Source organism: Lagopus muta, chromosome 4 (genome assembly GCF_023343835.1).
Source record: "Lagopus muta isolate bLagMut1 chromosome 4, bLagMut1 primary, whole genome shotgun sequence".
Classification (NCBI taxonomy): Eukaryota; Metazoa; Chordata; class Aves; order Galliformes; family Phasianidae; genus Lagopus; species Lagopus muta.
The window spans coordinates 9,337,139-9,363,058 of NC_064436.1; the positions used below are offsets into that span (position 1 = coordinate 9,337,139).

Here is a 25,920-nt window from a genome sequence, read left to right on the forward strand (position 1 = left end):
TCACATAGTCTATTTTGGTTCTTTGTTTCTTTTTTTTTTTGTTGGTGCTGTTTATTTATCTCTGCAATGAATGAGTTGGGAATTATTTGGGAGAAAAATAACATACTTAAGCCTATGATGACTTGGCAGTACAAAATTAAATTGGTGTTCAATGACTTACAGTTGAATACTTATGGTGTATGGAACAAAACCACAATATCTACTTCATTGAATTCCTAAGTTTACAGTTTACAATTCCAATTCATATCTTACATACTAAAGATTTTTTTCCTTATTCACTAAGCAGTGAATGAAGACAAATTAGGTACAATACACAGAAAAACTGGGAGCTGATAAATGCTTCTTTTTTAATGGCCTCTCATCATGGGATCATTAGTCCCCTCCCCTAATCTCCAAGACATCTTCTCTCCTCATTAATGGGGTCCTAAAGCAGCCCCAGGTGGAACTAGAGTAAAAGGATACTGCACAAAACTGATTTTATTTTTCAGAGAGTTCTGATCTGGATATTAAAATAGCTTCTTCCAGTTCTTAGTTTTAATAACAATTATATCCTATGGATGTACTGTTAGTTGATTTTCACCCTAGGGAAGTAGGAAGAAGAATATTTATCTGGCCTAGTATGAGCTACATGGGTCTAAGCCTTCCCTGTGAGTCTGCACAGGAAACAGACTAATTTTGTGGGACCCACAGATTCCCTCAGAGCACTGCATCACTCACAGACACTGGACGGTTTTATCCTTCCCCCTCTGCAGGTCAAGGCGAAGACTAATGGCAGCTGCTCTCCTCCTGAGCTGAAAAATGTGACTAGGAGCTTCCCCTCACCTTTCCAAGATCTGGATGTGGGGTTTTTTTTTTTGGTTGGTGTTTTGTTGTTGCTGTTGTGTTTAATTTTTGTTGTTCTTCTGGGGGGGATTTTTTGGTTGTTTCTTGAAACAAAGTCTTTACTCCTTAGGTGTTTTCTTTCTGTGGAAAGAACACCAAACTAATACAGACACCAACGAAAGCAACCTCTATGGGGATACTCCCTGGCTTCATAAAAGAAAGCATCCAGGTTACAAAACCTGTAGTAACATGCTAACAGACTCTCCTTTCATTCTGAAGTACCTGAGATCAAAGGCAAGCCTTGCTTCCCCCAAAAAATAGCATTAATCAATCAATCAGCCTGGCCAGATATCATTGCAGATAGAAATCTGTTCAGCTATTGCAGTTTCAAAGGATGCATCCATTCCATCACACAAAGATCAGACCCAAAATATCTCATAAGCTGAAAAAGAGTCTCAGATCTGGTTGATTTTACATGGTACCAATTGCAAAAACATTTGCTGTCCAGAGTCTTTTCTCCAAAAGCAGAAATATCCTTGCCATAAAATAAAATTGCAGTAGGCTGGGGAGAAGTGTGCCAAACATGTCACATCTTGAGATGCCAGAACAGAATCACAGAATGGCCCGGGGTTGGAAGGGACCTCAAGGATCACGAAGCTCCAACCCCCTGCCACACGCAGGGCCACCAACCTCCCCATTTAATACCAGACCAGGCTGCCCAGGGCCCCATCCAATCTGGCCTTGAACACCTCCAGGGACAGGGCATCCACAGCCTCTCTGGGCAGCCTGTTCCAGCACCTCAACACTCTCTCCGTAAAGAACTTCCCCCTGACATCCAACCTAAATCTTCCCTCCCTCAACTTAAAACCATTTCTCCCTGTCCTGCCATTATCTACCCTTTCAAAGAGTTTGTTCAGCAACACAAACACAAAAAAAAAGAAGATAAAAAACAGATTTCATTAATTTTTAAATCTGAGCTCATTTAACAACTAGATCAATTCAGACATCTTAAAAAACAAGGTGAAATAACTTCCTTATCTGCATGTATGTATACGTACATACACACACATTTGTTTATGTACCCTATTCAAGCACACTCGCTGCATTTTATTTACAGTAACTGTATGGCTGGGCTTGGGGCTGCATTTTAAAAAGGCAAATAGCCTCAAAAAGAACAATAAAGAGAAGAATTGTAATAACAACTGTGTTCTTTGAAAAACTAGGAAAGAAAAAAAGAAACAAAACAGCCACCCTGTCAGGTGGCTTCAGAGTCAGCTGCCAACGTACTAAAAAAATAGGCAAGTTAAAAAAAAAAAAAAAAACACAAACTCAGAAAAAATACTTGAACAGAATTCCACAGGGGGGAAAAAAAAAAACAACAAAAAAAAGCCCACAACACTTGGATTTTTTCCTGGCAGCCTCAGCTATGCCTGTGGTTGGGTGACTGAAAAAATGCTCACAGAATTGCTCAGGCTCAAATTGGTACCTCACATGACCAGGCTTTGGTAGCAGCCGTTACAGGAATTTAACTTCAAAAACAGATGAAAAACAGAACAGAAAGCTCAACAGCAAACAAAGAGACAGGCAGACCGATCTCATTTATTTAAAATTCAGCTATTTTTAGCAGGAAGCAGTTTAAGGCTGACCAAATTGTTTTGTTTTGCTTTGCTTTTTTGTTTTGTTTTGTTTTAAACACTCTGACTTTGACATTGGTTTTGTAATTTTCTGTCTACCAAGTCAAAAGAGCTCAAATACCCTTCTTCTTAATTGCCACATTTCCTAATAGCTGTCAAGTACCCTATCTGGCACATCACCCATCATCCATCACAAACTCCCACCACAGCAGTGGCGCAGCCCAAGTGAAGGATGAGCGAGAAAAGGGATTTGGTGCATGGACACAGCGAACAGGTCTGACAGCAAACCACATAATCATTGCAGCATTTGTTCACTTCCTATGCATATAAGTTAAGTGTTCCAGGTCACAAAGGAAAAGTTTTATCACTCCACAAGCGTCCCTTAAGTTTTGCCTCCCCTCCAGCACCATCTGCCAGCTCAGCTTCCTCTGGCCAAAAGTACCTGGGTGTGGCTCCCAGCAGGGCTTATTCTGAAAATAGCCAGAGGGGACGTGAGGGTGACATGAGATTTACTTTCCATTTCTTCCATTCCCGCTAGCTCATGGGAAATGGCCTATGTAACCTAATAAGCATTTTCTCTCTAATTTCCATGCTGTTATGCTTTACAGGAACTGAATCAACTGCTTACGCACAGCTCCCTGCCAACCTCTGAACTGAAAGGAACGTTCTACCCCTTCACTTGGGTCCCCTACCTCTGCCTTTTCTTTTCTCCTCTTCACCACCATGTTAATCATTTTTACTACCTACTGCAGGCCTGCAATTCCTACAGGGTCTGTTTTCTTGCAAGTCCTAAAATTCTAAAAACAAAATGGAAACCTAGACTTAAATTTTAACATTTTTTTGGCATGCATCTCTGTTACTCATCCTTGTAGTACTTGATCACCTCCAGCTAAATAAACACACTCAGTATTATGAGAACACAAAATTACCATCAGTGCAGGAGGTACCATAGGGATAGATGGCAGTGAGAAAAGCAGTGTCCAGAACTTTGTCACTTATAAAAGACAAACAACTGCAAATGGTCTTGCGCTAAGGAGGGTGGGAAGAAACCAGCTAGGGATGGAAACTCTGCGTGGAGAAAGCTTGGGTAGAAACGCTCCTCTGGGTCACTGACACTAGAAAATTCTAGTTTGACAATTTCAAATTACTTTATTACTATGAGTAAGTTTGAGCAAAAAATAATGACCACTTTCCAGATAAAGTAAGAGAACATTTGCTGCAGCTTGCATTATCAGCAGTGCTGCTTAACTTGGCTTGGACTGCCTTTCTGTGAATTTTGATGTGTCTTCGTACAACAGAGGTTTGCATCAATATAACAGAACACATCTCCTTCTGAAATTACTCCTGAAACTAAAAACACTTGTCATCCTGTTTCGAGTTTTAGAGCAGAAGGCTGCCTGTTCATACATTAATTCTTGCTTATGGTTTTCAGTTATTCTTTCATCTTGCCTCTGCCTGTATCAGTTTTCTCAGCTGTAAAAACTGAATAACTCTTACTATTTTTCTGGAGTGCTGTGAATCTTATCCACTGTTTGTGCAATGAAAATTACAAATGCTGTTCTCATAAGTCAATTTTGGCTGTTGTTTTTCCACCTGTCACTTGAAGACCCCATGTTTTTCACTTGGACTACAGTTCAAGTCACTGAGCTACTTATGCTTGCCCTTTCAGAAAGTCTTAAAAGATAAGTGTTGCTCTTAAGGTATAGTGCGATCATGACCAAAGAACCTGATGCACTTTCTGATGTACTTGGCTATGGCTGATTTAAGATCTCTTCTACACAGGAGCTTTTGTCAGTGGTCTAATTATTTTCTTATTTTAAGCTGGAGCAGCACTCTTCTTGCTGCACTCATGTTTGAGTAACAATTGTGCTCCCAAATTGAATACTTTCCGAAATGATTGCATATATATACTTTTTTGTAAAGTTAAAAACATCATTACCAGCTTTTCAGAGTACCCATTTTATAGTTAATGAAAAGTTCTTTAAACACATTTGGTCATATTTTTCTTGTCCTGGGGCCAATTCAATTTACCTGAAATGCTAGTCTTCCTACCTTTATTTTCGATATTTACCATACTCTGAACTGATGCCCTCAAAATGCAATGAAAACAAGCATAGAAGCCAAAGCTATATCAAGAAAACACGTCCAAAATAATTTAGCAAACAGTGTTCTTGGTAAAACAGATTGGATCAAGGCATTTTGCTGGTTTGAACATTGCGTTAAAAAAGAAATTTGAGTCCAGCAATACATATTCCAGGTTATAATTTGCCCAGTAAATTAAACAATCATAAATACTCCGCAATTCAACTGAGCAACCAGCACAGGCTAAAGTGAATAGCATGCTAACAGATAGTGAAGCTCCGGGAGACATGGGAAAATTGTGCCTAAGTAAGCTTACTAAATTAAACTTAGTAAATGATGCTTTCTTAATACTGTATTAGAGTATTAAATTACTTAGTAAAATAAGTTCTCATCTGAGAGTTTTCTGGTATGATTAAAATCTTGTGGCTCACGGAATAATTCACTACAGCTATGGAGAAGAATTCCTGGAGGGGCAAAGATGCCTTTCTGGGGAGTCAGAGCAAAGCAGACATCTGCAGGTAAGCTGGAATAAGACAGGGAAATCAATTCCTATAGTGCTGCAACTAGAATTTCTCTCTCATTGATTATCGCTTCTGAAATAAGGATTTTAAGCTGTGAGGTAAGCAAGAAAAGGTAATTACTTTGCCTCCACCACTTCTCATAAAAAGTTTACATTTTATGGGTTTGGAGAGATATTTCAACATAACTTTCCCTTTCTGCTTTCAGATATTTCTTCAAAGAATGCTTTTTGGAAAGGTAACACTAAACTGAGTAGTGCTGTTTATATGTTTATACAACAATGATGCTAATGTTCTTTAGAAGCAATCTATCATATCTTGTTTAATTTCATCGGTCTCGTACAATGAGTCCCAGGCTCAACATTTAACTAAATTGCCCAAAGACATTCTTCTAACCGTATGTAATATACAATAAGTAACTCTTCTTTAAATTGCTTGGTAACTTACTGCAGAACAACTCTCAAGGAAAAAAGGCTGAAATATTTTCTCATGCACCTTCCATCCAGGTGGTGCTTCTGTCTCAGACTTGCCCCCAGCATGACCAAAATGGCCACTCACCTTTTACCCTCATGTTTGTTTGTGGCAGCCTACTGGTGACATTTATCAGCATTGTGTGTGATACTTTCATAGCAGCACAAGAGTTTCGGCGTGTTCAGATTCCAAGAGGGATGGAGAGAACACAAGCTGTCTCCAAATTGAAGGAATCAATTTTCATTTCTGAAGTCAGACAGGCTTTCATTTATTGCCTATTGACTCCATAGAGAGATAATAACGACGTTGCTACTTTCAGTGAAAAAGACCGTTACTGAGGACAACGTATCCAAGAAAAAGATGACAGCTCCCTTCATCCCTAGGCTGCTTTTCACTCCCTGAGTTATAAGCTGGGCTCTCTACAGAAGTACCCTCTGCTACCCTGCTGTCAGATCCCTGGAGCACAGAGTGCGTATGACTTTTTCAGATACAGCTCCAATGAAGCTCAGATTCTCAGATTCCTCACACTAGATCTTACATGTTTCCAGCATTTTTGGGTCCCTAACCACGCTTTGAACAGACTTGGCTGAATTCACTAGGCTCCATCAATCAGTTCTTACGTTATCCATCCACCCCAATCCTTACCACCCTCAGCAGAACTGTATACAGCAAGGCAGTAGACAGCTCACAAGGTGCCCAGTACTAAATTATTAAGTCCAGCTCAGTATCTGACCCAGAGAGTTTATCCAGAAAGGCATGGTTGATGCCTTGCTAAGTGCCCCCAAACCAGGTAGATCCCTTCTCTGAGGTATTTCAGTGCTGGAGCACAGGTATGGCAGAGCATTGCTACTCTCCAAGGAGAGCTCAGGTCTTTGCTTTGCTCTCCCTTTTTCTGTGCAGTGTGGAGTAAGAAGCAGCATAGAAAAAGTATTTTCTATTTGCTTTTTCTTAAGTTATTAAAATATTAGCAGTGTCTTCTGGGAGGCTTCACTTGAGTTTCAGGGAAGTGTTGTCTATTCTTATTCTCTCACACAACATTTAAAGTTGCTGATTATGATACAGTTTGTCATTCTTTCCCAGTTTCAATTAAATACTACCATAAAGAGTTTACTTTGCGTACTCACAACACAAGACGCTGTGTGAGTCATTGCAATAGTACCAAATTTCATATTTCAACTTAAAAAACAAAACAAAAAAAAACAATAAATTCTCTTGCAAAACAGGAACATATTCCTAATAAAGAATCTAATTTCATATTTAAATATATGTATTTCTTAGAAATGACACCATCTAAAAACAGTTTTTTATTCCCCTACCATAGCATGTGCAGTCTCTCATTTAAAAATGATCTAAATTACAAACTTTATTTCTTTTTCTGCAATTCACTATGAGTCAAGTCTATATGAATACAAGTGGATATGCTTAATATTTTAAGTTATAGAGTTTCATTCTAGTTTAACTGCTAATTAATTATGGTGACTCTTTTCACACACATTTTTAATATACGACTTTTTTTCGCTACATCTTGTATTGTAAGATTGCAGTTAAGGACATTTATGTACCTTTACCATATAGCAGTTTTTATTGTGATATGACAGAATAAAGTAATTTACTCTGATAGATTAAAAAATGTGGAGTTACTTATGTCTACAATTATTCAGTATGGCTCTGCACAGTTAGCCTGAGCTGCTGTTTATTGCCTACGAATGTTTTGTTGAACACTTTTGTAAATGATACTGAAGAAATCAGTGTTGAGTAATGTGCTTCAGAATGTATTATTGCTGTCCAACAGCTGGCAGAAAGCCACTAAGTTCTCAACTACTTCCAAATCAATTTTCAGTGATGCATCCCTTTTTCCTACATCCCACAAGAAATCGTGGCCTCAAATGCCTACAGCTATGCTATTGGTATTTGGACTTGGCTGTCCTAAGCTCTGCGGTGAGACAAGAATCATCAAACAGATCTGAATTTTGGTTACCCCTTCAACATACACTCCTATGGTTGTTTTGGTTTAATAGGTTTTAAAAACCCTAAGGCACAACAGTGGTAGTATAGTACAGAATCATAGAGTTGCTCAGGTTGGTAAAGACCTTAAAGCTCATCGAGTCCAACCACAACCTAACCGTACTACCCTAACTCTAACAGCCCTCTGCTAAATCATGTCCCTGAGCAGCTGGATTTCTTAATACACAGAAAATGACTTTGAACTATCGCACAACTGGTGCCGTAAAACCTGAATCCTATTAGATTTCTGAAAGATTTTTGGTAGAAGTTTAAGTTACAGCACTTATAAGGTCAGAATTAAACTTGCATAACAAAAACTGAGGACATAAAAAGATTTTAACATCACTCACTGATATTTTGTAAATATGATTAACAACTGCTTCACCATCAGTGCTTAGTGGATACAAATCAAATTAGCCTTTTTAGTGAGGTGATGTAGTTATTACAATAATTTAAGAAAGCCAGATGGGCCTAAATTGGCCCAGGTGGTCTCAAGTCTGCCAACTTACCAAACTTATGTTTTCATTTTATCTGAGTAAGAAGTACCCATCATTCTTTTTCAAGGATGCACCAAGCTGCTGTGGTTGTTTGTCATCATTTGTCTAAAAGCCAAGTTAGCTACCTGTCAGTTTACGAATATTGAGGATAATAGGCGTTACTTGAGGCAGCACTGGCCTGATAAACAATAAAAATTGGATTTCTAACATACTTCTTCCCTTCTTTTACAATGCTGCACTCATTTAGAAATAATTTTTTTTCCCCACAAACTCTCACACACAGTGCTTTCAGCTAATTAGAGTACCAAATTCTTACATTAGCTTTTTCCAGAGCCTCTTACTACCCCTGTTCACAATTAAACAGTCCGTTCACGATCCACCCAGAGAAGTAACCGCAAGTCCTTGGCTGTCATGCACCTCCCATCTCATTTCATCCATGCTTATAGCAATGTACTTTTAAACATGTAGCACATCTGTTTACATGCACAGAGAGCAACCATTTCATTTCAAAACCATGTGGAGCCTGTAGAAAGGCAGCAAACACAACACTCTCATAAAGATTCTGTTTATTTTCCTTGTCTTTTCTATACAATTCGGAAAGCCGAATGCTCTTGGATATAAATATTATCACTGCTGAATTCTTATCTTTTTCTAAGATAAAGACACTAAGTTGTGCCAAGTTATTATAGCCACCCACAATTGCACCATATGTGAGAGACTTTCATTTTCCATACACAGCTGAAGAACGCTTCCTTTTATGGAATAATTCATCATTTCCACTTAACTTGGCCACAGTGACCCGGGACGCTGGTTTTTAAGAGGGAAACAAGTCTCACTAAGCGGGTAAATATTGCAACTTAAAAGCACTGTTTTGCCCTGAATAATTTGGCACAGAAAATGACTACCAAGTTGTCAATTTCCAGATTAGCTGTAAAAAATCTGTGGAGTTTCAGTGCAGAGTGTTTTCCTAGGCCACCAGGAAGAGAAGTGCCTTCTTAGTCCCATCACCACAAAGAACACCTGAACTAAACAGTTAACAAAGCCAGTGATGGCAGTATGAACCAAACTTCCACTCTACAAAGAATGATCTGTCTCTGCAGACACAATTGAACCATTTTTGGCCGTGTTACAGCAAGAGCAGCCCTAAAGAATGAAGGCCAGAGTACATCACAAGAACACTGAGCATGCAAAATAGATTTTGCAGCCTGCCCTGTACTTTGTGCTCCAACAGCTGCCTTCATAGCAATACTCAAATTAGAATGGCCGCATGTTCACTAGGGAGCAAAAGCATAGCTCTGCATAAGTCAGTGCAAAGCCCAGGCCACTGCATACTCTAAAAGCATCATTTCAGCAGCACTCATGAAATTGCAAACAAGCCACTGACTATAATTCACATCACCTCCTTAAACTAGCTCACAGTATTCTTGTTAGGGCAGCAAAGAGTATGGATGGGAATGCCCAAAGACTGCAGGACAGAGGAAAAGGAACTGGGTCTTGGGTTGAAGTCAGAAGTTCATAAATAAATACATAAATAAATCTAAATACTTAAAACACAAAAAAATCCAATTATAATGGCGGGGTTCTTTTTTACTGTTACCAGATCTATGAGAGATTTCAGCTTCAAATCTTTTTCTCTTCTCAGGAATGCTAAACTTATTGACCAAACTGGTAGCCTACTATAGCATTATCAATGCAAGAATTGAAATAATATCTGTTTATTGTTTGAAATACATACTTCCAGCCATAGAGAGAAAACAAGCAAATTAAAAGTGTTCAGGGGTGACCACCTGGAAGAAAGACAATTGATTTTCTAGCGCCTATTCAAGTGCCTGTTTTTTCCTGTTCCTATAGTTTCCTCCAGATCCAGTTTTGTGTAGACGTGTTCAGATGGCCAAACCTCCACTAAACGGAGGCTGTGAGTTAAGTTAGGTGGTGGGTGACTTGCCCCAGTATGCTCAGAGGATGATAGGCTTTGGCATGACATCTTCACACCTAGAGAACTTAAGGTTGTATTTCTATGAGAAGATACCTAGTCAGCAATCACTCTTCTGAGAATAGTACGCATTTTTCTGAGTAATAGCAATAGAGAGCAGAACAGAAATAGAAGAATAGCCAAACAACAAGAAAGCATCCATATTTTAAGACTCTATGTATAGGATTTGCACGATAAAAAGTTACTCAAGAGATTTTGTATCTCTACCCTTTAGGCCAAGTGAAAAATGTTTTTGTTCATAAATAAACTAAGAAAAATCTGACTCAAGTAAGATTTTCCTCTATGACTTTATAAACTTTGGGAGTTTACCTGGCATTCTTTTGGATGGTCATTACAAGGATGAAACTCCTGCAAGCAATACCCACATAGCACTTTTTTCTCTGGAATCACTACTAAACCAAAGACATATGATGAAACTGGAGGCATAGAAATGCCTTAAATGCTTCATGTAAACTGTAAAAAAGTTTGTGGAGCCGTTTCATAATACATTTCCTATAGAGTTAATTCACACAGGTGGGAGGACAACATGTGCACTGCTCATGTTTCAGCTTATATTATTACCTGCTTCTGAATGAGCGCCCCTTGAGTTTTAATTAAACCAGGTATTATTTACCAACACTGCTGTATAGTTTTCACAGCACAGTTTCAACAGTTCCTGTGCACCTCTTCAGAGAGGCCTTGCTATTCAGTAGGGGGGTTAAAGGATGCGACACGCAACAGAATCTTTAATTATGATGCTTAATTGATTGAAGTGAAGGTCTTATCACTTTTTAGATCTTATTTATATGAAACACACAACAGAATACACTGAACGATAAGTTTCACGTGAGGACAGATTCTGACCCTGGAATTCCATTTAAGACACAATTTCATTCCTTCCTGTAAATGCCTGCATTAGTAAATGAGAGAGTACATACGCAGTGGTCTCCTAGGAATCTCAGTTTAGCACAGTGTTAGCCACCTAATGCTCACTAACCAAGAGAAGGCTCTTATTGCGTTTGCTTCTTTAAAAACAACTCGAACTAATCTTCATGTGTGCTCTTTCTGACAAGTTTAAACACAAGATTTTCTTCATAAATCTAGCCTTTTCACAGCTTACAGGCAATCTTTTTCTAGTCTAGGTGCTGCTGGGAAGTTCATGTTTCATATGTGCATCTGACAATTGAGGTTTTCAGTGCTTCTAATCTGTGGAAACATCTGACATTCTCTGCAGGTTGCAGAGAAGAGGAGGAAATGAAATTTCCTGGCTTTTTCTATGAATTTCAATTTATTTATTTTTTAATAAAAAAAGATAGGAAACAGTAAAGGTTAAATATTTTTGTGGTAGCTTTTGTTTACTTTCTATTGCTGTTATTAATATAAGTAACTCTAAACACGATCAGGGTGTAGAATGCAACAAAAACATTATTGGCAGCCACATCCTCCACATCCTTTCAATGTGTTTATGCTAATGGACCCTAAAGAGTAAAGTGCAACACAGCGGTTATGGAAATGCTTTAAACACAAATTAAATAAGTGGTGAAACAGCCCACTATCTCTAATCGTTATTTGAGTACATCTTTGAGTGTATCGGATGCATTACTGACTGAAGGAAGAAAACATACAGGGAGTCTGGAGAGAAAGAATGGCTTACTATCTATTAGTTAAGCTATTTATTTATTCAGAAGTAGGAATTTCACCTATGACACCAGCAACAGAATCACCAGCACACAGCACTCAGCAGCATTTTTTTAATTAACATCTGCTGACTTCCATGATCTTTCTGTCATTGCTGTACCAAGGAAGAAAGTTATTTTGTTTCAAAGATATGTCCATCTTTTAGAGAACTCCTAGTAATCTAGTGTTCTGGACACAATAATCATGCTTATGTTTGGTGCTTAAAATAATAACCACCAACACATAATCCTCTATTAGTTGTCAATGTGTAGCAAATCAAGATCTACTTACTTTTTTGTGTTTTTGATATGTTTTCTCTGTTCTACACAGAGTTTTGCTGGGAGCCAGTATTCACCTGTATGTGCAGGGAGCGTGCAACTGTGTGAAGATACAAGAGGAAATATTTTCCCCTGTTTATGAGGGAACCCTGACAAAAAGAGCAAAGAGGACGACTAAACTGAGAGTAGGATTAAGACGGATTTCTCCTCCATTTACCACAACCTTCAGAACTTTTTTTTACAAGCTCCCTATTGAAAATAAGCAAAACTCAGACCCTGCTCCATTTTATTTTTAATCTAAGTAAATATTTTTGCTCCCAAAACTGCGCCGATTTTATAACTGGTGCCTTTACACGATAAGATCCTTACAGCAATGCACATACCAAATATTATTACTGTGTGATGGCACAGAAATCACCTCTAGGAAAACATAAGGTATTCCATAATATTTGGATGCCTAGCAATCCCAGAGAAATTCATTCGGATTTATTTTGCTAGAAAGCTCTCCCTGCAAACAATGGCGATTTAAATCATTGAGACTACCCGTGTGACACGGGCCAGTGGGCATAAACTGATTTAAGGATTTTAAATTTAAAACAGGTTGGTAATCCCTGGTGGATGATGCGACTGTGAAAATGGAGCTTATCAGGCAGCCCTGCAAGTCTGCAGACACCACAAACCAATCAGAGCCTGAAGGTCTAGTATTTTCTCCTCTAGAAACAGGAAAAATTATCTATCTGCATTTATTCATAAAGGAGGGACCTGCACCACCTGAAGGCATGTTTTGTTTTCAGCTGCCGATTTTGTGACAGACAGCAATGTTTTACCCATGTCAACAGGAAACCTCTTAAATAACTTCCAAACGTATTAGATCTTGCTATGTAGCATAGTGTGCATTTTTGACATAACTTCCAATCCCTTGGTGCTACCTCACACTTCATGTGTTCCTGTGGTTAGAATCAAATAACAGCTAATTTCCTTAGCAGACATGAATTTTTTTCTCAGGAGTTGTTGCTTTGCCAGAGCCTCCCCCTCAGTGGACACCTGCACAAAAGCAGTACCAGTGAGGTGCAGTGGGAGCATCACCCCTTGCAATGCTGTGCCCAATAAAAAGCACTGGGTGAGAAGGAAGGTGGAATCCAGAGTTCACAGCTATGTGCTAAAAATTAAGTCATTTAAGGAATGTGTGTTAACCAGACCAAACTGAAGAGGTCTAACTAGGAACTTCAGCCACAAAGATATCGATACTGTAAGTACTTCACGAAGTCAGGAGTACAGCCATAAGTCCAATAGGATTAGTACACTCACTTAAGTAAAGAAGAGTCAGTAAGATCAGTCAGAAGAACAAGACAAGAGCAAGAGAACTTGGAAAGTAAAACCAAAACTGGGTACTAATGAAAACGAGGGGAACCTGGAAGAGGGAGATGACATGAAAAACAACCTAGCTACAAAAGAAGCCACATCCTTGTGAACTTCAGGGTTGGTAGGAAAGCTACAGTAGCAAAGGAGTCTAGAGACACAGGGCAGGAGATACTCTCAGGAAATACCAGAAAGAGCACAGCTGCCCAAAAGGAACAGAGGACAAACCAGTATCCTCAGTGGCACAGTATCACCCTACTTGAATACAGGAGGCTGAGCCAGGTGTTGGTAACAACAACCCCCATAGTAGCAAAGAAAGAGAGCAGGATCAAGACCTCTCAGAAGGCTCTAGTCAGCAACAACTGGAGATAAGTTTGGAGACATTGTTGTAAGTTAAGTCTAAGTCCCTCCAGAACGCAAAGTGAGACGACAACCCACAGGCAGATGGAGGCTCTAGGCTAAGCTTAAATGAACTCTTGATGTCTTGGGTAGAGGTCTGTTAGTAGAGCCCATTAGAGCCTTATTAGTATCCTCAGGGCTCAGACAGATGCGAAGAATAAAAGCGGTCTGTGTGGCAGGCTTTGGGAATGAAGAGTTTGTAGAGGGGCAAGATCAATTTGAAACTGGAGGAGGAATGAGAAAAACTGTATCCAAAATTGTCTGCTGGCACTGGCAACAGACCTAGGAAAGGTTCAGCAAAAATGAAAACAGAGAAAGGCTTTCAAGTTTTTAATAACAGAGAAGTCATGATTTTGTTTTTTAAGTAAATGAAAGTAGTTGGATGAGGCTGAAATTTTGTTAGCATTTCAAAAGTGATAAAATAATTAACCAAAATGGAAACAAACCCCCTGCTATTAAACGATCTTTTTTAACAACGCAGATAAGTCAATTCTCTTCAAGTTTGTACAGCATATTGAGGAAGAGACACACTGTTTGTATGTCTGCATAATTATTTCTGACAAAGCAAATACTTGGTTAGAAGTCTGAGACCTTCTAACCAACATGGCTGTACTTATCAACTCCTGAAGTGGAGACAAACTTCCACAGTCCTGAATAAAAAGCCCAAATACCAGTTTTCTTTCTGGCTCTTTGTAACTTCGCACTCTCCCTATATGAACATCAGGAATCTAAAACCCTTTGATGCTTATTACGTATCAATCTGTTTGTTTTCTGTAAGATCAGATCATGGAGCAGACACTCCTGGAAGTTATGTTAAGGTACATAAGAGACAAAGAGGTGATCCGAGATAGCCAACAGTGCTTCACAAAAGGCAGACTGTACCTGACCAATCTAGTGGCCTCCAATTATGGACAGACATCATAATTAAAAAAAGGAAGAGAACTCAGGGCGCCTACCTGAGCATGCACAAGGCCTCTGACATGGTCCCACACCACATCCTTCTTCCTAAACTGAAAAGAGACAAATTTGAAAGCTGGACTATTGGGTGAATAAATAATTGCTTGGATGTACAGTCAACAAACATACAGTCGGAAGAGTAACACAATTAGGACTTGACTGGTGAAACAGTTGGAAAGATTAGCATGGTAGAAAAGAAACAATAGAAGAAGAAATGCTTACCCATATCCAAGAATCTAGGCTTGCAGAAGAAAACTCCAAAAAGGATGTATCTCTAAAAAGAAAACCCTCCCCACTCGTGGCCAGCCCTTAAATGGGATCTAGGAGGAGTGGAGCCTGGCCCACCCCTGAATTGCCTTCACCTGTGCTCCCACAGCTGACCCAGTCCTTTCCTCAGCTGATCAATCAGTGGTTCACACCTGACTCAACAGTTCCCATGCAGTTGTTTGATCACAGACGTCTAGTGATTGGAAACAGGAACTAGATGAACTTTAAGGTGCCTTCCAACTCAAGTCATTTTATGATTCTGTAATAAAAATCTCCCTGTTTGTGGCAGGCTAATCAAACACGTTTTTGAATAAAGGAACTAAAAGAACCGCAGTGACTCAAACTATTATGTGTGAAACAATATCTACTTCACTGCCAGATGCGACAGCACAATGCTATGCTCAGTTTGCATTGAGCTTCCTTCCATAAAGGGAGAAACCCTGCATGTTGGAGGAACTGATTAAGATGAAAAAAAACAGCTCTATTCTAGGGAGCTAAAGTACTTCTATACCATTTGACATATACAAGATAGACACATAACAGACGCAAAATACACCTACAACTGCTATGGAAAATAATAGCTTTCCTGAGAGATGCAACATTCATTTTATTTTGGTGTCACAATGATAAAGCAGGCAATTGCAATTTTTTTCTATTTACATAGGGTGAGAATTCAGCCTGAAGTCAGAAAATCTAATTTGATTGCTGTCTTTCAAGTATATAGCACTCACTTCAGCTGGCTTTGCAGCATAACAGTGGCAGAACAAATGAAGTTATTGTTTATTGTTGTTTTTTTAAGAGAATATTGAAAGTTCCATCAATTAATTCCATGATTTGTCCACTTGAGGAAACATTCATTTGTAAGCAGAAGACCCAAGCCTGCAATAACCTATTAATTAAATGGGAAAAATGACTTTTAACCAAACATCAAAATAAAAAAGGACATTTTAGGCTTCGAGAGAGTTGACAACTCTTTATTATAAGAAAGAAACATTGCAACAAGGTGTTGGATCAGTTATTAAAACTAATGTTTGGATAAGGTTTCAGTGATTTGGATTTGCATTTGTAACATCTGAGACTTAAATAATAATGGAAAGCAGTGACTCCCCTCGTTTCGTTGTTTTACATGCCTGTGTGGCAAGAAAGGTGGACGTTTGACAAGAATGGTACCATCTATATACATTTAGGAAAACATGCTTGCTGTGGGTGTAGAAAAATAAAATTTATTTGTTAAATTACACATAAATATAAGGTACAAATGTATTTTTAAAATACAGATAATCACACTTGCATTGTGTACATATGAAAATACAGTATTTTAATATTCAACATACACAGACACATTTATGATAAATGCAACTCAGTGGCAATGCCAGTTCTCCTCAGTCTGTTCTTTGTTCTTTTTTTCTTTCTTTCTTTCTTTCCAGTTTTCCATAAACATGGAAAAATAGGCTTTTGAAACATTTAGTTCTGCCGGACATCTTGCAGCAGCTTGTTAATTTCTGCCACCAGCTCGCTGGCATCCATGAGTTCATGTTTACCATCACTGAGGTGATTGAGTACATTGTCAAAATCATCTTCTTCATAATTCTCCGGGATTTCCTCCATGGCTGGCAGCCATTTGGAGGAGGGCTGTGCACTCGAGTGAGTCCCCAGAGTTGGCCCATTGTTGGCTGGATTTTGGAAATGAGTGCTGGCTGCCCACGCAGCCACTCCCTGTGGATAATTCACAGCCTTGGCAGGCAAATGTCCCTTCCTGCGCTCCAACGAATTCAAGCGTTCCATCTCATTGCATTCTGTGTAGGCATCTAGCGAGGGAGGCAGCAGGCGCTGGAAGACGCTGCTCATTTCAGAGAGAAGAGAGGAGGTACAAGTGTCTCCTGATTCCTCCTCACCCTGACAGTCTTTGCCAAATGTTGAAAAGCTCTTCTTCTTTTCACTGGCGTCAGCAGGCTGCGGATCTTCCTCGAGGCCCTGCTGCTGCTGCTGCAGCTGCTGCTGGGGCGACTGAAACTCCTCCCCGGGGATGAACATGTTACTTCTGTAATCAGATGAGGGAGATGGCAGTGGTGGCATCCAGCACTGGTCAGAGTGGCCTAGAACCCTGCATTCCTCCGTGCACAGCCGCATTGCTGCAAGAGAAAAGATGAGAGTGAACATCCGCCTTTGGTTGCACCTACCATTTACAGACACGAGGTCTAAGACCCAAGGAAGACAAAGCCTGAACTTCTCCAGGGATCAAATATGTTCCAACCTGGTGTTTGGATTCGCATTCTGTATGCATGAAGTCAGCAACTGCAAATGGCCTGGATTTAAATGCACTTCCATTCCTAAAAGGTCTCAAAACCCAGGAATGGTAAGTACAGGACTGGTAAGAAAGTGATGTTATATGTTAACTAAGATGGCAGATAAACATAAATCCCAGGGTGATAACTAGCTCTTGTGACTTCAAGACATTAATTCCCTTTGTGAAGTGCTTTTACATAAATATAAAAATAAAAGAAAGGTGTTTCTACCTTCCAGCTTTTAGTTGTTTTACTCAAGTCTTTCACATGCAAATAAGGAAGAACATCAGAGTAGTAACGGGAAAATAAACTGACAGAGGAAATACAGAAGAACAAAATCATGCAGAGGAATCTCCATTAAATTATCTCCTTTTGACCTGACAATTGGGTGTATGTTGAACTCCAGGTGACCCACCAACATCTCACCTTATTAATTGAATCATTTAAATTTTAATCCAGTACTAGAATATTTAGGTTTTAATCCATATCCAGGGTGACCCCAGGGTTTATACAGACAGGAGTTACTCTAAAGTGTATCTGCACCTCCGTAGTTCCAGTTCCTGCGCTATGCTGGTACAGTGTAGACACAAGGGCAGCAACAACCCACGAGATGGGCATTCAAGCCAGCAAGAGGGCTGAAAGGTTGAAAAGTCTCTCTTTCACTGCTAGACTTGAGTGGTGTGTCTGTCATACATAAGCCATGCATTAAGGCCAGCAATTGGCCGACTGAGAGTCACTGCAAGAGTAGATCATAAACACTAAGGCAGCCTGGGAAGGGTCCCTGGAAGCAGAGACAGGTAAAGACCTACATGACAGGCCTGCAAGGAGGGATGTGCCAGGGCAGAGGCCAAATTTGCCTCTCCAAATGGAACTGACTCTTTATGACACAAAGCCTCAGAACAGGCTGGACGCTGTCTGGGTAACTGGCAGTCCTTTTGCAAAAGCCCAAGCACTGCAGAAGCCACTAACTTGAATCTGAGCCACATACTTCAAAGAAAGTTCTTAACAATGCCAGGCTTCACATTATGCATATTTTTACTGTAGGAAAATTTTCCCCTAATCCCCCATGGACTACTGGTTACATTATCCCATGCAGTATGTAATTTCTTTTTCTCTCTACATTCATATATTAAAGACGGAAGAAATACCACTTCTGAAACTAAATGTCTTCAGTCATGCCCTGTAGACTTTCCTCATTTTCTCATCATGCTTCCCATTTGGCTCTGGATCCACACACTTTATCAAAAGTTCTTTTTGCAGTAGTGTAAGCAGAAGTGAATAGTGTATTTCAGCTTTGAACATACCCATGATTGATAAAGTGCTACTGTAAAACTGTCAGCGTTATTTATCTCTACGCCTTACACGGCCTATCACGCTGTTTGCTTTCCTAATGCCCTTCCCATTCCTTCAAGTACAAACTTTCTCTGCTCCTTACACAAGGGAGCATCAATTTCTTCAAGAGCATGGGTTCACGCTGCAGGCTGGATATTGCAGAAGGTATTGCAAATGGCCTACTGATCAGCATGCTTCCAACAGTAAATAATGAAAAGAACCCAGAAAATAACAGTGGTTGACATCTTGGTATGAGTGACTGCAACGCCTTAGTGCGCTTTGTTCCCACGCATGAAAAGCATACTTGTGCTGTCTTAACAGGAAATGCCTAAGAGTTAGAAAGTAAAAAAGATATCTCAGTGATCCGTTGTGCCTGGACAAACACTCAACTTATCCCAGGATGAGGTCAAGATTACTCCCCTAATTAAGAAAATTCCTGTAAATTAATGGGAGACTCTCAACAGTTCAGCATTTCATTAGCCGTGGCCAAGAAGGCCAATGGCATCCTGGCTTCCATCAAAAATAGTGTTGCCAGCAGCACCAGGTAGGTGATTGCCCCTCTGTACTCAGCTCTGATGTGGTCACACCTCGAGTACTGTGCTCTGGTTTGGGCCCCAGGAGCAGCTGAGTGAACTGGGATTGTTCGGTCTGGAGAGAAGGAGGCTCAGGAGAGATCTTACAGCTGTCTCCAACTGCCTGAAAAGAAGTTGTGGCAAGGTAGGGGTTGGCTTCATTTCACAGGTAACAACAATAAGATGAGAGGGAACGGCCTCAAGATGCGCTGGGGAAGTTCAGGTTGAATATTAGGAAGAATTTCTTCTCTGAAAAGAGTCGTGAGGCATTGGCACAGGCTGCCCAGGGAGGTGTTGGAGTTACCATCCCTGGAGGTGTTTAAGGAAACGGTAGATGTAGTATTTAGGGACGTGATCTGTTGGGGAATATTGGTGGTAGGTGGACAGTTGGACTAGCTGATCTTAGAGATCTTTCAAAACCTTCTTGATTGCATCATTATCTCATTGTGAGTTTTGCTACTGATCTTATCGTGTTTGGTTTTGGTAAAAAATCATAAGTATGGACACTGTTGAGCGGAAAATCAAAAGATACTCTGAGAAAAATGAATGTTCTCACAGTCTGCCCTTAAATCACCAATTAAAAAAAGAAAAAAAGAAAAAAAACTGCACAAATTTCTTCCCTGGAACTTAAAACTTACCAGAGAAGACTAAAAAGTGACAGAAAAAAGTCTTTCAAGGGCACTTATTGAAACTTTCCGATCCTGATATTTTTCAAGTTTCAAAGGCTTCATTCCTTTCCAGTTCCACCTTAAAAGAACAGATTGCAAAGGCTTTCTCACAGCATTTTGCCTGTGTCCAGACTTACAATGCAGAAACTTTTCAAAATGGAGAGCAGGAAACCTCCAGGAAGTTTTCTTTTCTTTTCCTTTTTTTTTTTTTTTTTTTTTTTTTTTTTTTTTTTTTTTGTCTGTTTGGATTATACAGCAGACTCAAAGCAGTTCACATCTCATCTTAATGAGTTGAGCACACTTATCTGATGGACTAATACTACACATTGTGGTAAGTGGGCATCTGGCTGAGATTAAATGCACTACACTACTTTACAGCTAAACTGAGTTGCATCTGTACGCAGCAGGAGACCTTTCCTTACTCTGAATTCAATTAGCGTTAGGGGAAGGCCAGGCACTTTTGGAAACTCTGCCCTTAGGCTTCCTGTTTAGAGAGAGAATTGCAGGAGCTGAAGACGCATAACAGCATTTCAGCTAGCCCAGAGCGTCGCCACTCCTGCCTGCTGGCAGCCCTCAATCGCCTAGCAGGAAGAGGACAGCTATGCCTTGGCAGCAGCAGGGCCGGACGCCAGTGCAAACACCACTGCATTTCAAGTTCCCCTGGCAACTGAGAGCTGCAGCAGATCCCTTTAGGGGATCTGCTAACCACGGAAGACAGGGAGACATGCCTCATGCTGGATGGCGGGGGGATAAGTAATAGGAACTGGGGGGAGATTAGGATGAAAAAGGCATTAGGACACTAGATTTTGATTAAAGATTCTGGAAAAACAGTACATTTTAAAGGCCTCTGGTTTCGAAATATTGGGTACCGAAGACTAGATTGAGGAGATAGCTGAATGTCTGGATAGGCAATACAAGACCTGGTTCCAAACCCTTGCCACGGGCAGAGATAAGCCCAGTGTTGTTTTCTCTGGCAGCAGAGGGAAGGAGCTACAACACTGCAGCCCCTCTGCTCCAGCTCTGGGCAATGTCTGGGGGTCACTGCAGGAAGGAACACACGCTGTGCCAACCTACAAAGCAATACTGCCTTGTACGTAGAATGACTTGATTAATCAGTCTTGATGTAAACTTAAAGAATACTGAAGTTATCCAGCCCTGCCACTTGGACAGAGAGAACTAAATATGAGCTGAAATGGGTACAAGATTGAGGGTACAACCAGTGGCTATGTAATAACCAAAGTCATTTTAAAATTCTTATGTTTGTATGCAGCATGATTTCCTGTATCCTCCTGTTTTCACCTTAAAACTGGACAGAAATTCACAAATTGCAATTTCATATACAAATGTGTGTTTAGCTTGCTTTTACTCATCTTTTTCTAAAGTATCTCTCCTCTGCCCTCTACCTGAGCTGTTTCTCTTAAGCTCCTTCTTCTGTAAGTCAGGATTGCAAGATTTAGATCTGGCCCATGTTAAGATGCTTCCCTTACTACTTGAATTCCTTTTTAAGTGGGAAAAATACTTTCTTTTGCCATCCATACTTGACCAACTTCACAATTCATTTCTGAACTGTGCTAGTCTGTATCGTATCCTATGGATCAAACCCACTGTGGAAAATGTGTCCCCTTAATTATAGTTCCATGTATTTTTAACAAACCACAACTGCCTGGCTTTAAAAACAAACATCCACCCAGTCATTAGAAGTCTAAGGATGTGGAGGAGATGATGCTTTTTGCTGGGGAATTTGGAGCCCGCTCAAGATGATGCAAATAAAAGAAAAAAAAGTATGAGTTGCTCTGGGCAGATTTTTCAGTTGCATCTGAGTTTTCATTTGCCTAGATACGGGAATGCTTCAGCTCAGTATTTGTCATGAGGCAGAGGAGACAGAAGGAAACACAAGACTTGAAAGCTAAAGAATTTTTGCTTTCTCAGTAGTAGCTTTATCAAAGTGACAGCTAGGCAGCACTGTAAATAAACCGTTCAGCTTCCATTGTGCTCATACCTGCAGGAATTCTCCCATCTGTAAGGAAAAGGTCACTGAATCCTTCCCCAAGAAGTCTGTCAATTGGAGACTCTCTACCCAAATCATAATCGCTGTCTCCAGCTTCGCTATCACCCCGGCCACTGTCTTTCAGGCTGAATTTATCCATATCTTGAAGGGCATATCTGTAAAGAGAATGGTGGTAATGGTGGAATCAAAATATCTCCTGTACAACTTGGATTAAAAAGAAAAACAAAAAAAACAGTAGTATACTGTCTGATACACACATACAGCACAATAGTTCAGATCCTTACCTATAGCTTCTGGAATATTTGTTTCCTCGAAAACTCGGCCTTGGTTGATACTGGCCCTGGTGAAGCATCGAGAGGAGTTGAGAAACCTGCTAAAGAGAAGGTGAAAAGAATGATTCCTCGAAATAAAAGCTTGGACTCCTAGTTCTAAAAGTACTAATTCGCTTCAAGTTGTTGTGTTTTTTTTTTCCTTTTCAAGTTTAATTAAATCAAATTCCTACATAATGCAGTACAACTGACTATTAGTGTAGAGTCTGCCACAAAAAATAACTGGAGACGTTTCAGAATGAGGAAATGCACTGCTGTTTTTTAGCCAGGGAATTCATTAACAAGTAAAACAACTAATTAAGCACAGGTTGAATTTTGCTTTGTTTTAATATATTACAGCCACCTCTTTGCCATTCCATAGTCATAAATCACTAGGAATAATGAGGCATGGTACTCATTTAAGGCCATTACACCAAAGCTGCAGGAAAAAGTGAAATGGGTGCTCCCAAAGTTGGGGACACTGTGTGCCATGTATCAGACACACACTGCCTTACAATACATGCACCTAACTGTGTCAGTATTTGAGCTTGGAGTTTTCCACCCCTATTAATAACTTTCCTCTGTTCTTCCGGACTCATTCTAAAACTGCTATGAGGAGGGAAAGGGAAGGCAAGGAAGGAGGAAGCTTCGTAAACCAGAGCAGATTCCTGTGCATGTTGCACTGCATTGTTTCAGCCTTACAGGGAAGAACCAAGAACTAACACTATTAATAACAGATGTAACCCTGTGGTAATGGGTCCAGTTGCTTTTGGAGTACAGCTGCAAAGCTGTAACATTTAAAGGGAAATCTGTAACACATGGGACTTGCATCCAACTGCCTGTTGCATGAAAAGTACCCCCATACTCCCAAGAGGACCTGCGAGTGCAAAACGAGGTGAGGACCTTACCTCAACTGCTGGAGTAGCGTGGGTGAGCTCCAGTGAGAAGTTCTCAGGCACGTGGTTGGAGGAGATTGTCACCAGGCTGTTCAACGATTGGTGGCTGTGGTGGCTCTGCCGGCTGCTCATCTGTCCCCTCTCCAGGGTCGGGGATGAGGACGGGGAAGCTCTGTGGTGAGATCGGATGGGTAGCGTGCCGTTAACTGTTGGCACCAGTGTGATGTCCCCTTTGTGGATCTGTCTGGAGGGCCGCTTCGGGTGGTGCTGGTAGGTCGATTCTGCCACCCGGCAGTTGTAGGACCTGGTGTCCTTTTTCTCTCGATTACATCTCGTAGCAAAGATAACCATGATGACCAGCAACACGGCACATATCGATCCTAAGGATATAATTGTTATCATCGAGACATCCAGAGAGGGCTGGCTTACCAAAGTAGCTTCTGTGCTTGAAAATGAATAAACATACTCAAAAACCGTACACTTCAGAAGTGCTTTAGTACTCAGCTGAGGACTGCCTTTATCCTGGACTATGACAAAAAACTCCCAGTGCTTAGTTGGAACCGATTCTACACTCACATTGATGGAGATGTCACAAGTTTTGGGATCCATCACAAAGATGCTGTTTTCCTTGTCAGCTGCTATGGAGCAGCTGAGTTCAGAGTTCATACCGGAGTCCCGATCCGTAGCCCTTATCCTCGTGACAAGAAAGCCAATCCCAGCATCTTTAGGGATTGAGATTTCCGCCGTGCTGTTGCGCAGTGCTGGGCCCACGATGACAGGAGCATTGTCATTTTCATCAATGATGGTTAGCACCACTGTAGTGTTACTAACAAGTTGCTGGCTCCCTCCATCCCTAGCTTGAACCATAAAGGCAATCTGATTTACCTCTTCATGGTCAAAAGTTCTCAAGGCATAGATCGCCCCGTTGGAGGGATCAATGGTCACATAGGTGGTTATAGAACTTCCCAAAACAGAATTCTCCAGTATAGTGTAGGTCACCTGTCCGTTGTCCCCTAGATCTGGGTCTGTGGCCGTGACGGATGTGATGTACGCTCCCGGAGAGTTATTCTCTAAGATAACTACTTCATATCTGTTTGTCTGGAAGCGGGGTGGGTTGTCATTTTCATCACTGATTTGGACAGTAAAGTGTTTTACTGTTGAGAGACTTGGCGTTCCCTTGTCCTCTGCTATTACAGTCAAGCTGTATTCAGATCTCTTTTCTCTATCTAGACTGGCATTAGTCAAGATTAAATAGTTATTTTCGTAAGTCTTTTGCAGTTTAAAGTGGCCATGACCATGGAGCTTGCAAACCACCTCTCCGTTTACACCCGAGTCCTTGTCCTGTACCCTGACCAGGGCGACAAACGTGTCCAGGGGGGACCCCTCAGAAACATAAGCCGTTTCTTCCTTTTCCGGGGACATCAAATTTAAGCTGATTTCCGGTCTGTTGTCATTCACATCCACAACTTTAATTATAATTTTGCAGTGAGCTGGAATGGAATTTGGTCCCATGTCTTGAGCCTGAGCATCAATTTCATAGGACTTGGTCATTTCATAGTCCACTTGTTTCAGGAGGGTCAGATGGCCTTTTTCTGAATCTATCCTGAAAGTCTCCATAATTTTGGGAGACACATGACTGCTGAAGGAGTACACGACCTTCCCATTAGCGCCCTCATCTGGGTCGGTCGCATTGAGGTCTATGAGCAAAGTCCCGACTGGGGAGTTTTCCAAGAGTTGAATTATATAGGACTGCTGCTCAAAAGCTGGGCTGTTGTCGTTGGAGTCAGAAATGCTGATTTTCAGGAGGGAAGACCCAGACCTCTGCGGCACCCCCTTATCGGATGCGGTGAGCTGGAGCTCGTAACTCGACTTCAGCTCCCTGTCCAGCTCCTTCACCACGATGAGCTCTGCATACTTGGCACCATCAGTCCTCGTCCTCACCTCGATGCTGAAAAAATCGTTGTCGGAAAGGGAGTAAGTGTGGAGGGAGTTGTCCCCCACATCTGGGTCGAAAGCACTGTCCAGAGGGATGCGGGTACCCACGGCAGCGCTCTCAGATATTTCGATGGGGATGAGAGCCCTGGAAAACTGAGGGGAGTTGTCGTTGATGTCCAGCACCTCCACTTCCACATGGAAGAGCTGCAGATGCTCGGTGGGCAGAGTGATCACGTCGAACTCGATGGAGCAGTTCAAGTTTTTCTGGCAGAGTTGCTCCCGGTCGATCTTAGCGCCGATGCTGATCTCCCCGTTATCCTCTCGGACGACGAGAAGCGGGGAGTTCCCCCTCTGCATGGCTCGGAAGCGGACCGAGGCGGGGTTGGGGATTTTCAATAGAACATCGGCCACGTCCTCCGCCAGCCTGGCGATGACCGAGCCGACCCGCTGCTCCTCGTAAATCCGGTACTTCAGGTTCTTGCCCAGCACAGCCTTATCGAGACACGCAACCGCCAGTGCAAAAAGGAACGTAAAGTGCATTCTGCTGCCAGCCCGCCGCGTTTGTAAGTTTCTGCAATTCATTTCTCCCAGCGAGTTAAAAAGCAATTACTCAAACTTCCTCCGGTACCTCAAACCCCGCGCACATCTGCTCCTTCCAGCCGCCTCTCACAACCAGCCCGGCACGGACAGCGCAGCAGACGAGAAAACTTTTCCATACACACCGTGCCGGGACATCCAGGGACGAGCCGCCGCAGCCGCTCTCCGCGCTCCCCGCCTGCGCTCCCGCGCCTCCGCCCTTCCCGCAGCTCAGCCGCTCTCCATGTGCCGCCGGCGGCCCCGAGCTCGGCGGCGTCTCCGGGCACGCCCCTCCCTCCCTGGGCGGCGCAGCGAACGCGGGCGGCGCCGGCTCCGGCCGCAGCTCCGCGTAACTTCACTCGGACAAAGCCGCAGCGCGGCCCGGCGCCGGCAGCCAATCAGC

At 41.4% G+C, this 25,920-nt stretch overlaps 1 protein-coding gene across 2 annotated transcripts; it reads right to left on the reverse strand.

Annotated features, from left to right (window-relative positions):
* Positions 1-16,144: 16,144 nt before the first annotated feature.
* PCDH18 (protocadherin 18) lies at positions 16,145-25,852 on the reverse strand. Of its 2 annotated transcripts, none has more exons than XM_048941974.1 (4): positions 23,019-25,852; positions 22,087-22,175; positions 21,794-21,957; positions 16,145-17,069 (listed from the first exon to the last, which is right to left on the reverse strand). In XM_048941974.1, exons 1-4 carry the CDS (start codon positions 25,521-25,523, stop codon positions 16,402-16,404), a joined length of 3,426 nt encoding a protein of 1,141 aa, XP_048797931.1. In that variant the 5' UTR covers positions 25,524-25,852; the 3' UTR covers positions 16,145-16,401. The 2 variants fall into 2 exon arrangements, with proteins under 2 accessions (XP_048797931.1, XP_048797932.1); XM_048941975.1 differs by having other exon boundaries at positions 22,087-22,172; positions 23,019-25,851.
* Between the last annotated feature and the right edge of the window lie 68 nt (positions 25,853-25,920).